This window comes from Lissotriton vulgaris, chromosome 9 (genome assembly GCF_964263255.1).
Source record: "Lissotriton vulgaris chromosome 9, aLisVul1.2, whole genome shotgun sequence".
NCBI classification, from domain to species: Eukaryota; Metazoa; Chordata; class Amphibia; order Caudata; family Salamandridae; genus Lissotriton; species Lissotriton vulgaris.
This window is the reverse complement of record NC_141697.1, coordinates 1,072,689,590-1,072,706,393: the sequence shown is the minus strand read 5'-3', so window position 1 is coordinate 1,072,706,393 and position 16,804 is coordinate 1,072,689,590. Positions and strand designations below refer to the sequence as shown.

The following is a 16,804-nucleotide window of genomic DNA, read 5'->3' as shown; positions in this document are numbered from 1 at the left end:
ATTTATATAATGGGTAAGTAGGCTATATTAAGGAGACTTTATGGCAAAGAGTGTAGGGGGGAGGGGGGGGACTACAATTGGCAAAACACGCAAAAATAAAAAGTATATTTTTTACTACTCACATTATATTAACCTAAAATGTAATCCCCAAGAGCCTCTAAAATGAGTTACTCCCCATCTTACGAGAGAGAAATTGTGTATTTAACTTGAAGCATTTTACACACCTTCCATAACAGAATTCATAGTGAATGAGTGAATGGATGGATACTCTTAATAGATCTATCATCTTAGAATTTAGCTCTGTGCCATCCTGGGTTTCTACAACTTGATCTCTGGCGAGTCAGTGCTGTAATTACTTTGATGCAAAATCTCTCCTATGAAGTACTTAGTGACAGAGCAATTACAAATCTTTGCAAAGCAGATAAAGCTATCATCAGTGGGTTGGAGAGGTTGCTCCAAATGAGACTTCAGATAAAGCTGAACGATGCTCATAATAGCAAGACCCGACTAATAAGCTATAAATCCAACAACAGACATTCATTAAAGGACTGTAACTACTCCGGTTGCATGTACTAATTTCACCAATCAATCTTGCCAGCTAGTAAGCACAAACCCCGGTGGCTGAACGAGCCGACAAGCAGTTACTTGATTTTGCGGCCTGGATAATTGGAGACGAGTTGGTTCCCCATCATGTGTTTCATGCCAGTCTTGCTCTTCAGCGCCTTCCTGCTCCACAAGTTCATCCATAATTCAGTGCAGGCGAAAAGTGACTGGCCTTTCCCCTCTGCCACACTAGCTTTAACACTTTCATGGCATGGAGCAACAAACACACCAGCGGATCATCGAAGTCTGATCCATTCCACATCAAAGACCCCGCTCCTGACGCGCTCCCCCTGGAGCGGAGGGGATTATTAATTTATCAGTAGCCTTCCCCTGTAATACTCAATTACTCCTCTACACTACTTAAATGCACTACAACATACAGCACAAGGACAGTCTTACAAAAAAAAAAAAAAACTCCCACGCCTCTAAAATCACATTCCTCACGCTGCAGAGGAAATGTGAAGATTTGTTACTTACTGTTCAAATGGACTGGCCCTGCACGGCACTTTAAAGGATTAACTGTAAATGTTTTTTAAATCAATTTATGCTAGGGGAGTGATGCAAATGACTACCTTTCGTCGGACATTAAACCTTAACATTGTTCATATTACTATAAAAGGACAAATGTTTCCAAACATACAATTTACATTTTTTTAAAGAACTATGCACATAGCAAATACTGGGGTGGTAGACACCAGGTTTAACCAGTTCATTTTTTTCCCCCAAAAACTGTATAGGACGACATTTTATATAAAAAAAGAAAAACAGTGCCTCTGTTAGGGTATGAAATATACAATGAAATTCATGTAATAAATAATTTAAAAAATAATGAATGACATACATAATCCCCCTTTACTACTCCCTGTTCCGAAATTGGTTCTCATAGTGGGAAAACTGCGCATGTTCTTGAGTCATAACAAAGAAACATTGCTATCTCAAAATGTTCATCTTTACTGTAAAACTTTAAAGATAGTTAGGAATGTAAGTGCTTTCAATCTGGTTAACCTACATTTCGGTGAAAGCTTACAATGGACATTAATAAAAATGTCAATTTTTTTTAGATGTTATTTTCAACTAAAGTTTCAACGTGTGACGTCACAACATATTTTTACTATATTTATAGAAAGGGATGTAACAAGGTGCCCCATGCTTCAAAATGCAAGAATCGCTTCTCAATACAGTCAACTAATTCAAAGGTCATTACCAGCATGGGTGGTGGTAGGGTGGTGTGGAGTGCAAAAAAACGATGGATTTAGGCCCAGATCTTTGTACTGGGGTGAATGTAAGACATTGTTCTGCATTCTGTCCATCAACTGTGTTTTTTGCAATTACCAGCATCTTGGCCTATATTTAGTTGGCTCCCGTAGGTTAGCCGATATTAGCTTGGGAACGACCACGATGTGAAGAAAGTGAATACAAAGCCACAGCAAAACTTTATTTGTCTCTGCACGAATCAGGGGATATAAAACTAACCTAGTCTGAGGAGATCAAAATTACACAAAGCGAGGAGGTCATATAGTCTGCATTACAGAAACCATAAACAACAGCAATGGCAAAAGGTCTGGGTGTAATGTGCCAAAGATGTCAACATAAGCACATTAACCCCTTCGATGCTGATGACGAGCTCAGCTCGTCATCAGCCACGGGGGGCGTGTGCGGATGACGAGCTGAGCTCGTCATCTTACGCGGCTTTTAGAAAAAAGCCGCGTAGGGGAAAAATAACCGCCGCAGCGATGCGGTTAAAAGGCAGCAGGAGCGTGAGGGGCGGGGGAGGAGGGGGGAGAGAGAGAAAAACAGAGAAAAACAGAGAGAGAGAGAGAGAGAGAGAGAGAGGGCTCTACAGTGAAGTAGTCCCTTGAGAAGTTTAACACAAGCATTGAAATGGAGGAGGAAGCATACACTCAAATAGCACTAGCTTTAAGTGATAGAGAAATCTCCACTGTCCTGACCTAAGAAGTGTTTGACGCGGTCTCAAGTCAATGGCTGAAAGAGACTGGTCGATGAAAACCAACTGTTGAAGAGGAAGCAAAGAAAGGTTGTTTCAAATAATTAGTCTGTTTGATGGCTGAGCTGTCAAAGACCAAACCTAAAAAAGGAAATAGGCGATGGGCCTGAAAATAAATGAGAAATCCAACATATTTTGTCTTCCTGGTTACGTAAACTTTGAAAGGAAGCCAAGGACTGCAATCTGCTCAAACAATTTTTGACATGAAACTCAAGTTGCCACTTAAGAAGCAGGGATTTAACATCCAATGTGAACACGTGGATCCAGTGAGCTGTCCTAAACTATTTTCAATTTAAATCAGAGTCAAAATGAAATGCTCAACAACTCCCTAATTATAAATTTAAGAGGAAATGGACATTGGTATTGCTCCCAAATTCATTCTATCAGTATCACACCCTTTAATGCTGATCCTTTAAAACTACCATCTTGCTCCACATGAACCAGTCCAAGCAAGCATTTGCACACACAAAATATAAGCAATTCCTTCAAGAATGCTGACACAGATGAGGAGCTTAAAATAACTTCCAATGACGCACAACAAAAGGCTGATGACAAAATGTATATCGTCCGGCATGTATCAGAAGAATTAAAATTGGCTGAAACAGCATGATTGTTTCTAGGTTGGAAAAAACAGTCATAAGGATAAAGAGAAGCAAGTAGCAAAATGAACATGTTCACATCTCTACCACACCGTGTATCACACTTTAGCCTATCATTGCCCGCTAAAGAAGCTTTAACTTCGGAGCAAAATGTTCTCTTGAATTTCTAAAATCATACTTGTGCTACTAATAACAGATCAGCCGCGAGCAGATAAACCCACACAACTAACAAAAGTACACTTTATTGAGCGATGCAAGACACAGAACAGAACCTGGCTCTACCAAAGACTAAATAGGCTTCACAGAACTTTCTCATTTGTGCCATTGAAACAAAACCCACCTTACAAATACATTTGCAAGTAGGCATCTTAAAAAGGCTTTGAAAGCGGGGATACTCACAGCTTGGTCAGGCTCTCCAAGCCTGCAAAGGCCCCATTGGTGTCTTCTATTGTTCCAGAGATCTCGTTATGGTCCAGCTCCCTGAAAGGGGGACACAAAAAAGTTTCAATCAGTTTCTCAATGCTGGGCTTCCACTTTAGGAGCGAAGATGAAATATTTAGAAGCAGCGTGCAAACAGTCTGCGCTTTGTGCCTGCCACACATTTCCTTGCCCAAACTTTCCCACGTCAACGAGGATTGACTGCCCTGGTCTTTGGTTCTTTTCTTGTTTCACTTGTCCTCTCTTGGACAAGGCACATTGCTTAGAAACTTGGAGAATGAATTATTAATGACCAGCCATGCCAGCCTTATGCGCTACACGCTAAAGAAGCGATCAACATTCACTGGTCAGTACATTATCATAGATAACAACTGTGTGTTTCTTTTATGTCTGGCTTGACAGCCCAACTGTATCAGGCCTATTGTTACCAACTATTTGACATGCACAGAGCGGGCTTTGTCTTTGCCCAAGTCGAGTATTACCCAATCATCACAAGCTACTGACTGTTGTATCATTCCACTTTATTAGGAGGGCCTGCATACCGATGCATCAGGGACTGCTACATCTCAAAAGTACACTGAATTATGACTCATTAAATTCTTTATCCGACATGCATTTTATACACAAATTAATTGATTTTTAAAAATGTTAGGTGTGCCTCTAAATTCAGGTCAGACCTACTGGCATTTCCAAAGTTTGCTTTACTGGATGTTGTCTGTACCCCTCAAAATAAATATGCAAAACGCTTTGCAACTAGGCTTGCATTTAGATTTTGTCATCTCACAGAAAGCATTGCGAGTTTTGGATTCCATGGACGCTGGTCCCTTTGAAGGCACTTTTAAAGACTGAACAGCAAAGGCCAACTGATGCACAGCTGCATATTCCTGTCGGTTTTTCTGCTGTCTGCAGAAGAGCAAAGAACCGTATTCCCATAATCTGCTCCCTGCGTGTTCAGCACAAGATGATAAAACCCCTGCTTAGAATTGTCCTTTACAAAATGTCTGGTTAAGTCTCAGCACAAGAACCTTTTGTTTTGAGGGTTGCCCTAGTTTTCTTTAAAAAGTGCCCTTCCAGCAGCAAACATCCAAGGACCCCCCTTCGGACCTGGGGCCTTCTGTTGTCCTCCCAGGCAAAAAGCCCCTGGCTGCAGAATGAGGTTGCTATTGAAATGTCGCCTATTCACTACCGGACCATCGCTTTTATTAGACTGGCACATTATAGTTATTTAAATGAATAAAACAGCACTCCTTGCTGACATCTTTGTCACTAGGAGGGGAGAATTGCAAGGTTGGTGGTTAGTGCACAAAATGTACTTTATTTTTTGTAATGGGCAGCTAAGCCTGCTCTGTGCTGCCCAGTCTTCCTTTGTATTCACCCTCCTTCGCTCCCATGCCAATTTCCTATTCTTTCTGGCTGGCTGAGCCTGAATGCGTGCTGCCTTGTTAATCATTGTGCTGTGAAGTCCTGGAGTCTGACCTCCATTTGAATAGCTCCACATTTCATCAGCTTCACACCCACCAAAGGCGGAGGAACAATGGGGCCATCGTTAAAGCATGCTTGGGTCTCTTTCACCAGGTGCAGGGCCCAATGGGGAGCCCGCTTTATCAAATTAGAATGCTCCCTTCTCCTTCCTCTCCTCGCACTGGCAACAAAGGGGCTGCAGCGGAGAATTAACACCAAAGAAACGAAGGGACGCACAAACCCCACTGCCCACTCCCAGAAGGACTGCCCTCTCATCAATGACCTGGCAGTGGAAAAATGTCCCTGCTGAATACAGCGATTGAAGGGACTTTGGAAGTGGCTTAGAAAGTTCTACTGCCTTCCTCTATGCAGAGGAAGGCAAACACATTCAACAGAAACTGGCTTTCAGGCAGTGAATATTAAAAAACCCACGCCTTATGCAGGTTTGCGTGAAAGCAGCAATACATTGTATACTAGCTGGCGCAATCAGAAGGTACGGCACCATATTTCCTCCTTCCGAGTTAAGTGTGCGGCTTGGCTAGTAGGGCCTCTGCAGTCACACTTGTTTGTGTTAATAGGCGCATGACAGTTTCCAACACATTAAGATGCCGAGTTCTGAATCTCATAGGCATACGTAATGTGTATTACAAATGCGGACAATGCATTTATAATGGTTTTTGTGTATTAAAAAGTTGTCTTAAGATTCCTTAACACGAATGACAAGTAAACCATGGAGTCCCATATTTTGCCCGAATCTTGGGTTCATCATTTTGAAAAAATCTATTGCATGTCTGACATTAAACACCCCTTGGCATCTTTATTGTTGCAGGGGAAACACTACTTTGTATTTAGTCCGAGGTGCCTGACACCATTGACTGCAGACCCTAGTTATCTGAGAACTTCGGACTGGCACGAGGCATTGGTCATGGATGTGTGTGTTAGCACCCCTTCTATTTTAACCATTTATAAGCCTGCCTGATGGGGCAAGGGGGCAGGACACCCACATTTCAGGTGAAAGGATCTTCCTACTCTATGTGGACGACACCATTCTAAAGTCCAGGACACCCAACGAGCTCATGAACCAGACTGATACATGTGATTGATACATGTGAGGTCTACTGAGGATCTAGAGATTGGCACTAACCTTTCTAAATCCTTTATCCTCATCATGAGCCCAAAGACAATTACATCCACAATGTTTCTTATTAAGACTCATGTTTTGGAGAAAGTTCAAGTTTCCTCATATTTAAGGAGTCACCTTTGATAACTCCAGATGGAGACAAATATGAACATTACCGATTTGCACTTCTGAAATACCTTGCACCACTTTTGAAAGAAGAGAAGTTTGATAGATGTAGACTGTTTTTTTATCCGTTTGAATGTTTTGACACCCATAGCATTTTATGAAACCGACTTTGACTAGTACAATGAGTTTATTAATCACTGATTATTCAAAGCAATCACTTCTATGAAGATAATAAGGACGAATCTAGCTGGATTAATTAATTACACTTCAATTGTAAGTATTGTACATGAGTGTTTCATAGTTCATTATTTTTTTAACTGCAATAAACTTCTACTAATTAAGGTAACAAATAGACTATGAGTGCTGTTGTCATTGCACACACAGAAACTGAAGACAGCTTAAATACAAAAGCATGGTTAAAAATTGTAAAGAATAACTAATAGAAACAAAAAAACTACTGACAAAATAAAGTACTGAGCCTTCAGACATGGCACTGACATTCACTTCTTTTTGGGCAGATGCACACATGTGATCTGTCAAAATGCCAGCTTCTTACACTGCAAGAGAGCCAATGAGTGAAGTAGGCTGATCAATGCCACCAAGATCGCCAAAAGCAAAATGTGAATTATAGCTGAACAGCCCAATAGATGAAGGGGAATGCTCCAAAGTCCCTCTATATGCATATACATTTTGATTATAGGAGGCTGGCAAGAAACCTAAATCTGCTCCTCAGCCAGACCTAAAAGTGAGCATGGTTCCACAGTCAAACTTTGTGCAATGTACGTGGAATCCACTATTGCTAAAACACGTGAACCTCGCACCGTTTTGGAATGGGATCCAGTATGTAGTTCCATACATACAGGATTTCTAGCAGTCAATTCTGTTATCCCGAGTGCCTTAATGAAATTGCCTTATTTGCGACTGAGGATGATCTCTTTTAGAGCCCTGTACAATCACGGATTATTAATACCAATTAAGATTTTGGCAGCTTAACCTTATACACTATGGTGTTTTCCAGTGCCATGGGCATACTCTGGTCTGGTTGGGGGTGAGTGTAATCCTATCCTTTGAATATCTCCTTTTTTACCTAGTGCACAGAAAATATTGGACAACATTTTCTCCGTCTCATCTCAGTTTTGCTGTAACACAGGACAATATTTAGTTTTGCAAATTATTCCGTAAAAATAAAGCAGAACATCTGGCACACCAGCTAATTATACTACTGACAATTTTTGCAAATGTGATGTAATTCTTAATCTGTTGCCATCATCATTTAGAAAGTACGAACAACAACCAAGGTAAGATCAAACTATATAGCATGCTGTCTTCTGAAAATGCATTAACTGAAAAAGAGTAAATGCTACCACATTTTAAGGCTGTCTGCGTGAAGGGATAGTTATGTGAGGTCACAGGAGGACATGCTTCTTGCCTGCTAAAAGCAACAAACATACTTAAATCAAATAGTTTTAAGTCTGAATATGAATTTCATTACCGCTCTGTCTTTATAGTATCTACCAGATTCCACTGCCCATAATAATTTATTAGTGCATTACAGTCCTTTACCAAGAGATACACTGGTTGTTAAAGGCCCTGAGACATAGTTATAGGCCCAGGCCATAGGTCAGGGCCTATAAAGAGGGAGAGGGACTTTAACAACCGGTAGAGTCTGAGGCATAAGCCTATTAGAACATCCCACTATATGTTCGAAATGAAAACAAACAGACAAACATTGGTATAAAGGAGCAGAAGGCCTATAACAGCTGGTATTAGGCCTGAGGCCGTCCATTGTCTTCAATGAACCTTCCAACATTTCAATGTTCTAATATAGCCATTTAGCCCGCAGCTGAGGGCTATAACAGTTATTAAAGGCCCTGAACCAGTATTATAGACCTGAGCCACAGCTCCTAGCATAATCCTTCTGCTACAACATTCCTACTGGAATGTTGTAACAGATGGATTATACTAGCCATTAGTAGGTCTGGGCCACTCCACTGTCCTAAATGGAGCTCTCAACATTCCAGTGTTCTAATATAGCCTTAGAGCCCGCCATAGCGGGCCATACCGGCCATTAAAGGCCCGCACCAGCCTTTAACAATGAAGCGGGCCTTTAATGGCCGTTAGTGCCCGCTACGGAGGGCTCAAAGGCAATTAAAACATTCCACCCCTAGAGGGCAGAATGTTCTAATTTGTAAAACAAATGCCTCACAGAGCCAGAGGGGATTGAAATTCCCTCGGGCTCCATGAGGCCTTTTGTTCTCGGCAACACATGTGAACAAACTTTGGAATGTTGGAGCTCCGGGCTTCTACTGGCCATTAGATGCCCGGAGCACTCCATTGTTTTCAATGAAGCTCCCAACATCCCAAATTCAGATATAGCACACTTTTCTCCCTGTACTGTTAGACAATGCACACTTTTTATAGTACTTGAAAAATTAGAATGAGGTTTCTTGTCTGCATGAGGTTTTGTTATCACTTGATAAAGTCAAAAAAACAATGTGCTCTACACGATCCAGCAGAGAATCCACTTGCACTGAGCTATGCTATCCCCATCAATCCTCCTTGGATTGGTTTCTAGATTGTAGACCACCTCTGATGTGGCTCTTTGAGAGGCCATAAAAAACATTGCAGTATAACACCAATGTCTCTTGTGTATCTGATTCGATGGGCACTACTTCTTATAAAGAGAAATGTAAATATGAAACCAAACTCAATTATAAACTAACAAATGTAGAAATTAATCGGGGACTAATTGATTCAGACTTTAAACACGAATCAGCTCTCGTGTGGCTTTAGCTGCCAATAGTGCATTGATTATAGAGAAAAACTTGACTAGCCGCTCTTGTATGTGCCACCAATGCCAGACACCAATGGTGCATTACTTTCTAAAAGTCTTGACTAATTTATCAACTACTCCATGCACCATCATGTTACCCACAAGGGTGCAAGAGTCAAGCACGACTGCGAAAATCCGAGCAGGAAAATCATACATTGGCTGAAATGTCATAGTTGTGTCAAAAAGAAGAGGAAATAATTTGAAGAGCAGCTTGCATTCCATTTCAGTAGTCAGTGAGGGGTAGACCGCTTAAGAGCACAGAAATATCATTGGGGTTCATACTTTTTTTTTGTTGTTTAGCCAAATCCTGCACTTGTTTCATCAGAGGTGGCTTGTAGCCAAAGGGAAAAACGCACTGTAGAGCTATGAAGAAACCAAAGCAAGAATATATTTCATCATGCCTGGGCAGAAGCCAAGGGACAAATAGGTTGCACCACAAGAGGACATACGAAAGATAATAAGCACAACGGTTTATAAAAGAATGACAATATAGATGTGGAAATAAAGCAAAAGATGCATACTCTGAAAATTAGATTGCAGGAATTCAGATTCCACGATAACATACTAAAGCTCAGAGAAGCTGAAGGTACTTTAAGAAAAGACAGATACATTGATAAACTTGATATGTGTTTGTACAACAAATAGTTCCACAGATGCACTACTGTGTGGTGCTGATATAATGCTTCAAAAACTAATTGTGTTTTCTCTTTCAGAATACTTCTATTTTATTATTAATATGAATTTCCACATCTTTCTATTTGATTTCGAGTCAGAATAATTCGAAATTGTAAATCATATATCCATCTCATGACTGGTTTTATCAGAACAATATTCATTGCCTTATAATTAGATAAGTCCCTAATGAATTTTGGACCGGTACTCCATCAGGGTGTATAACTGAATAGATCTTGTACCTGATGCTAGCATGACAATACTTGTGTTTTGTCAGCCGAACTGTGCAGCAGCAGATCGACGTGCTATTAGAAAATTAGTAATCACAACATTTTTCAATCCCAAACCGGAGGGTTGATCAAGCTCCCAAGCCGGAGACAACTGTTGCAATCCTCGCACTCCAGAACACAGGGTGCTTCCATAAAGCACACTAAGAAATTATGCTGAATAAATACTCCACATCACTCTCCTTCACACACACATCCAGAAAAGCAAAATGGGAAGTCGTCTTCATTCTCCTATCACCACCAAAAACAACCTCCCCCAACACATCAGGGCCTCCTCCTCACTTCTTGAGTTCCGCAAGAAGCTGAAGACCTGGCTTTTCAATTAGTCTGCCTTATGGACCACACGCCTAGTCTCATCAACTCATCACCTGGATACCCTCATGGGTGACAAACAGCACTCTACAAATCCACCTTACAAATATGAATTTAAGGGAACATTGGTTTAATCAAGTTGTCCTTTCAAGAAACCTGTTCCAATTACTTGTGAATGGGCGATATACAAATATAAATAAAGCAAGAGAATAACATAATTCCAAAATAAGATTGAGTCTGCAAGGATGTTAGGAAAAGCACAATGGATATAAATATTGCTAATAAAGTGGAGAGTTTTCGAACAAAGGATCCATGAAAAAAAAAAATTACAAAAACAGTTCTGTTTAATACCTACATTTTAATGGCATGCTAATATATCTTCAGATTTAAAATCTCTAAACAAAAAACAAAAAAAAACTGCCAACAAAGCATTTCCCATTAGCTGAAGAAAATAAACAACCAGCATTTTTAGCCCCTTGCCTGCGGATGGCCCCTGGCTGTCGACATCACGGTGGACGTGTGTGTGTCGGACTGCCGGGATCCGTACAATCTGCGCACGCGTGGGATTTTCCCGCACCAAGGTGAAATTCCAGCCGCGGTCAAAGGGTTAATACTAGTCATTAGTAAGACCACTTCAACAATCAAGAGTGGGCTGAAAAAAACGTACCTTTAGATATTTTTCAGAATCAAAATACACATTGGTTTACAGGAAGTTACACAAAACACATTGTGAACAACAGAATATTGGGGTCTATTATGATGTCGGGCGGATCGCCACCGCCATATTATGATGGTGGGGGGACCACGGCGGACGGGAAGGCTGCCGGCCGCTTTTCCGCCCGGTCAACGAGTCGAATGGGCGGAAAAGGGTTGAATATGGTGGTGGTGTCTCCTAGACACCTCCATCCATATTATGGTGGTAGGGGGAAGCAGCCTTTCCGTGGCGGAAAAGGCATGCGGTTTCCTCAGTAGGAGGGTGTAGGGGGGCACTTGGGGGTTACCTATGGTACCCCCCTGCATTTGCATGGACAACGTTGCAGGCACCGCGCTGTGCCTGCCATGTTGTGCAATCAAATTCACACATGCCTTTTTTGTACTGCGGCGGGTGCTTTTGACAGCACCGCCCACCGTGATGCAAAAAATGTGGGATGCGCCCGCCAGTGTGGCGGGAGCATCCTAATTGCCCATGCGGGATTGCCGCACCCTAAGCGGGCGGTCCCATTTCCCAGGGCGACCATAATAGACCCTATTGTGTTTACCAAGGTTCAGGGGGAAAGGGGTCAACAAATTCAGCAATGGGGCCACTTAATTGGGAATTTATGATAAGTTGAGCAAGGACTGCCGTTGACTATACGAGAAGCCAAGTGAGATGAAAGTTCATCAAATTAGCAAGTATACCTTTCTACCGAACAGAGAAAGCAACTAAGAGACAGATTGAAGAAAAAAAAGAATTGACAACCTAACCTACAAGCAATAGAACAAAGGCAATCTTTAGAACTTAAAGATGAGAAATACATTCTGGAATAACATCAGTATTTGCTGTGAAACAAGAAACAGATTTGCTGGTTAATGGAGATCTAACTTTTAAACATTATATTTGGTTCTTCCATAGACTGCAAATGGTTATATACTCACAGGATCCGTAGGCTTTTTAGTCCTTTAAACGCCTCTTCTGCAATGTGACTGATGGAATTGTGACTAAGGCGGAGAATGTCCAGTCCACTCAAGTCATTCAAACTTCCCATATCCAATCTTGTTAAATTATTGTAAGATAGAACCCTGGAAAAAGAAAGACATTAAAGAATAAAAAACTCTTTCTTGACTTTATCGAGAACTGAATGTAAATTGTAACACCTATCAATGACTTATTGCATTTCTGTAATCTATAAAATATGTCACAAATTGCCCTGCTCAACTGAAGGACCACTAAACACTTAAAAGGTAAAGCCCTATGAATGCCAATACTGTAAATGCCTAGTCGGTTTCCAGTCTCGACTCTTACATTTTACCATGCCACAATGCCTTCACCATCATTACATCATTTGTTTTGCCAAGATAGGTATATTTGATACATGCTACTTGCATGCAACACAGGTTTCTTAAGAAAACCTGTGGAAATGATATAGAAGTTGACAAGGCTGAAACAGAGGAGGTACCCCCAAACAGTTTAGGAGGCATTATCTTAATTGTGTGGGTCCAATTATTCCGATTTACCATGTCTTCTAATGAACCTTGTGTTTGATCATTCAGATTTGGTATAGGTAATACAATAGTTGGCAACATATCTGCAGGAGAGGCTTGCAATTTGAACCTACACAAGATTCAACAAGTACTTTATTCTTCTCCAGCAAATAGTCACACATATTTTCAACATGCTGTGAACCAATAGTAAAATAAACACGAATGAATGGAGAGCAGAAAGAAATAGAGAGCTAGCTGGAAAAAATCGTTTTGCTCCACTTAGCATAAATTCTGGCATGCATCTCCAAGAGGCTGTTTTTACAGCATGCATGGACACTCCTAGAGACAGCAGGTTTGCAGATTTCTACAAAAGGAAATCTCATAGTGAGAAAGTCTCAGCCATGCATCTTGTTAGGATACTGTAATCCTCAACAGGGTAAAGCAATGTTTGATTCAAAAATAATAGATTCAAGAAAAATGTACATCTTGAGTCTGTGATTCTCTAAATCCTGGTCCTCCCTTCTCCACAACTAGCTGAGACCTGTATGAAGGATTCAGGAAAATAAGATACACAGAGGCTCCTTGCCAATACTCAATTATTTTGAGAAGATGGATAAATAGTAAGAGTTGCACAATGAATTAGGAGCAGTGGCCCCGACTGCTGCCCTGCAAATCAATGTGGTCAATACATGTCTGGCCACCAAAGTGGGCTTCATGGTTCTAGAATGAAGCATACAGACTCTGTAGAAACACAAACTCTGCTTCAAAGATCTTAGAGATGGTGGAGATTATTCTTAAGGCTGTAGTTGCTTTTGCCCGTTTCTTTCCTGAGGTAAGTCAAACTCAGGTGACCCAAACCTCAGCAAGTGTTAGTGCTTTGCATGTAATCTGCAATGCTGATTTGAGAAGCATTTGGAACAAAAGAAGGAACTGCTCTAAGGCAAGCCCTCCCATTCGTAAATGTTAATGGGTCTCCCTACGAGGCTAAGAGATCTAGAAGCCTTCTTAAAGTTTTGGATTCCAGATAAAAGAGAATCTATGAACGAAAACCCAGAGGCCAAAATGGTGCTATTATGGCTATCTCAGAGTTGTAGAAGCTCATGATTTTAAAGCTAAGTTTAGGTTATCAATAGTGGGAGGGAAGTCCTAAATGAATGTCACCATCAATCTAACAGGGGAGCCTATCCCGCAGGACAGTTTCCCACTCTCAAGAGGGAAACAAATTTGGAATATTATGAAAGGTATCTGTGATAAAGACACCAATGTGAGGAAAGGCGTAGAAATGAAAAGCATCTTCCCTACACTGTTATTAACCCCCTTTAGTGGGATGCAGGATAATACCTCCATCGAGTATGTGATTCCATATTCTTCCAACACCCCAAGATTGGAGGCTACAGACAACAATGCAGTTCTGGAGGGACCAGAACAGACATGCGAAAGCTAGCCAATGAAATGGGAACAAGCCTCTCTTGCCTCTTGACTTGTTTCAGTAAAACATTTGGAGAGGAGAAAAAAAATATATGCAACATTTGGAATTTTCACTTGAGCTTCAGAGGATTGATATTTAGCATCTAAACTCGAGAATCGACAGATTGTAGATCTGATGTTTCAGCTAGTGAACCTTTCAGTCTTTCCACAGCAGTGCTTGAGAAACCATTCATCATAATTGTTCATACACAAAAAGGAGAATCTCTAAAATACATTTGTTTCCTGATAACACCACTGACGTTTCTTCATTGCAAGGCTGGTGATAGTATCTGCCGCGATAAAATGACTTATTTTACTAATAACATTTTCATCCATCTCATGGACTTTGTACGTTACACCTTAGAGATATGTACTCTTTACAAGAACACAAGATGATTTACGTCTCCCCAAGTCCCAGCCCTCTTTGACAATTACCATCTGGGAGGTCCAGTAACAGTCTGCCTATGAAGACTTCCCCTTCCCCCTTACCAAATTGCTTGATTGTTATATATTACTGTATCCTTACTGTTGTCTACTTAACTGCTCTATTGTTATATATTGTTCTATAGGACTATATGTTAATCCCACATGACTTTCGTCATTGTACTTCTTGTAAACTTATTATCAAAACAATTAAAGCACTCCGATACCCTTGAGTCTAGCCAGCATTATATAAAACTCAAATAAACAAACAAATAAATAAAATACAAGAAAACAAAAGCGTAATAAAACATTCCAAGAAGGCTCTATAAACAAAGTATTTTGCTGTAAGCTTAGTAGTATTGAAAAGGTGTCTGAAACAGTGATAATCACTGGAGGGATTAGACAGGTGAAAGTTATGCAACAGGGGTCCTAACTTAACTTTTAGGAGTCCCAACGATATGACAACTACAGAATGGAGGTATCTTCCACAGATTTACATGTCTTTCATAATTACCGTTCATCAGAATAGGAATGGCTGGGGTAGGACCTTGAGCGCCTATCCAGTAGTGTTTTTGTAAAAGCTGAGAAAGAAGCATTGCAAAATGCTTTACCTAAATGAAGTAAAAGTTTTGCTTATTTCTATACTTTGAAACAGTAGAACCATAAGCACCCTATCTGATCAATATTTAAGATGGAGCTTATTCTAAATTTCCCTCATACCATAATTCTATGTCTCCATAGACAGCAGACATCATCATGTCCCTCCTGGTTTCTCGAATAGAATGTAAAATTCAAGTTTTCCACCTGCATTCCGAACAGCAATAGAGGCGAGGGGAAACGCTAGAAGGCAAAAGCACTAGCTCACAGTTCCTGTGTGGGCCAGTGTCCTTCAACTGATTGATACCAAAGGTGGGCATTTTAGCCTTTACAGAAGCATTCAGTTTCCATATGGAAAATTATGGTTGATTGCGATATTTGCAGCTTGCTTGGATGAATTTATGACTTCTGCAGGCCACTACTGGTTTTTCAAATGTTCTTGGATTAGTCTCTAACTGGCAGGGAAGAAAACATCTAGCTATGTTTCATATTATTCTGCTCATCACTGAGGAGTAACAGGGCCACTTTTGTGATTGCTGGTATTCCAACTCAGGAGGGAGGTGGCCTGCATTTCAGACTATATTGTGCACGATGTGGCAATGCCAAAATTAATTTGCATATCTTGATCCACTCCTGTAATGGGACGGATAAGATGAAATGATAGCATGAAATTATTCTTAGAGGCTAAAGAGTATTTTTAGCCATCATATTTTTTCCACTCTGAGGGTGGTGTCACAGAAGCAAAAACGAGCAATACAGGTGTTTCTGGATTTAAAACATATACATTGTGTTAATTGCCAAATACACACAAGATGAAGGCACAATAGACATGACAGGTCGTTCAAGTATCTGCATTCAAGATAGCAAGTATCGGTATCTTTCACAATGTGGTCCTAGGAGACATTTTGATAACTAACTACTGAAGAGTTTTAGCAAGCAATGGTGTGAAATTCCTGGGCTGTTTCCAAACCCAAATTCCATCCATAACCACCATAGCCTTGCCTCTGGGTTTGGCCGCGTCACACAATTTTGTTTAAGGTGTGGGTGTTAAAAAACTGAAGACCACAGTCCAAGCAAAATGTAGGTCAGGCCAAGGTTAGATTCTAAAGCATCATGACTTTTTGTTTACTTCACCTATTAATCATTTGTCTTGTGAAAAGAACACGCACATGAAAATTCAGGCAAGATTAATGAGCTGCAAGACAGCATATGACAACATTCTTTCATTCTCGTGGACAGTGCAGCGTTAGCTCTGAAGAACTGGCAGGCGGCCAAATTTACGTCCCCACCTGCGATTTATGAAGTTGGCTTGCAAGAAAAAAAAATCCAGAGAAGGAAAGTAATCTTAAACCTACCTCTAAAAAATTACTTTGATACTGTACAGAAAAGGCTTCTGCCACAACTGGCAAAGGCAGGCTCCTCTGACATTTTCTGCTGCCACGTCAATATAGACTAGTGTTTACTTTGGGAGATCTGTCACCATGTGTTGGAACCAAAGCAATTGAAGAGGTTCCTGCCACACTCTGCAACACTGCTTCTTTTATAAACGAATTGCTCTTTACAAGTACCATCAGGTAGAATTGAAGCATGTACAAAAAAAGTGTGCGCCAAAAACATTCTACTCCACATTTACTCTTGCTGAAGGAATTTATTTTAATTTGCGAACGCTAACCATCCGTT

General features: G+C 40.6%; 1 protein-coding gene across 2 annotated transcripts in view; it reads right to left on the bottom strand.

The window, feature by feature from the left end:
* LRIG1 (leucine rich repeats and immunoglobulin like domains 1) overlaps positions 1-16,804 on the bottom strand; it is a 235,816-nt gene that overhangs the window by 71,236 nt on the left and 147,776 nt on the right. For both annotated transcript variants that reach the window (XM_086939042.1, XM_086939043.1), the window contains exons 8-9: positions 12,092-12,235; positions 3,607-3,687 (exon numbers count right to left, since the gene is read on the bottom strand). In XM_086939042.1, coding sequence (XP_086795168.1) covers positions 3,607-3,687; positions 12,092-12,235 — 225 coding nt within the window. The remainder of the gene's footprint in view (positions 1-3,606; positions 3,688-12,091; positions 12,236-16,804) is intronic.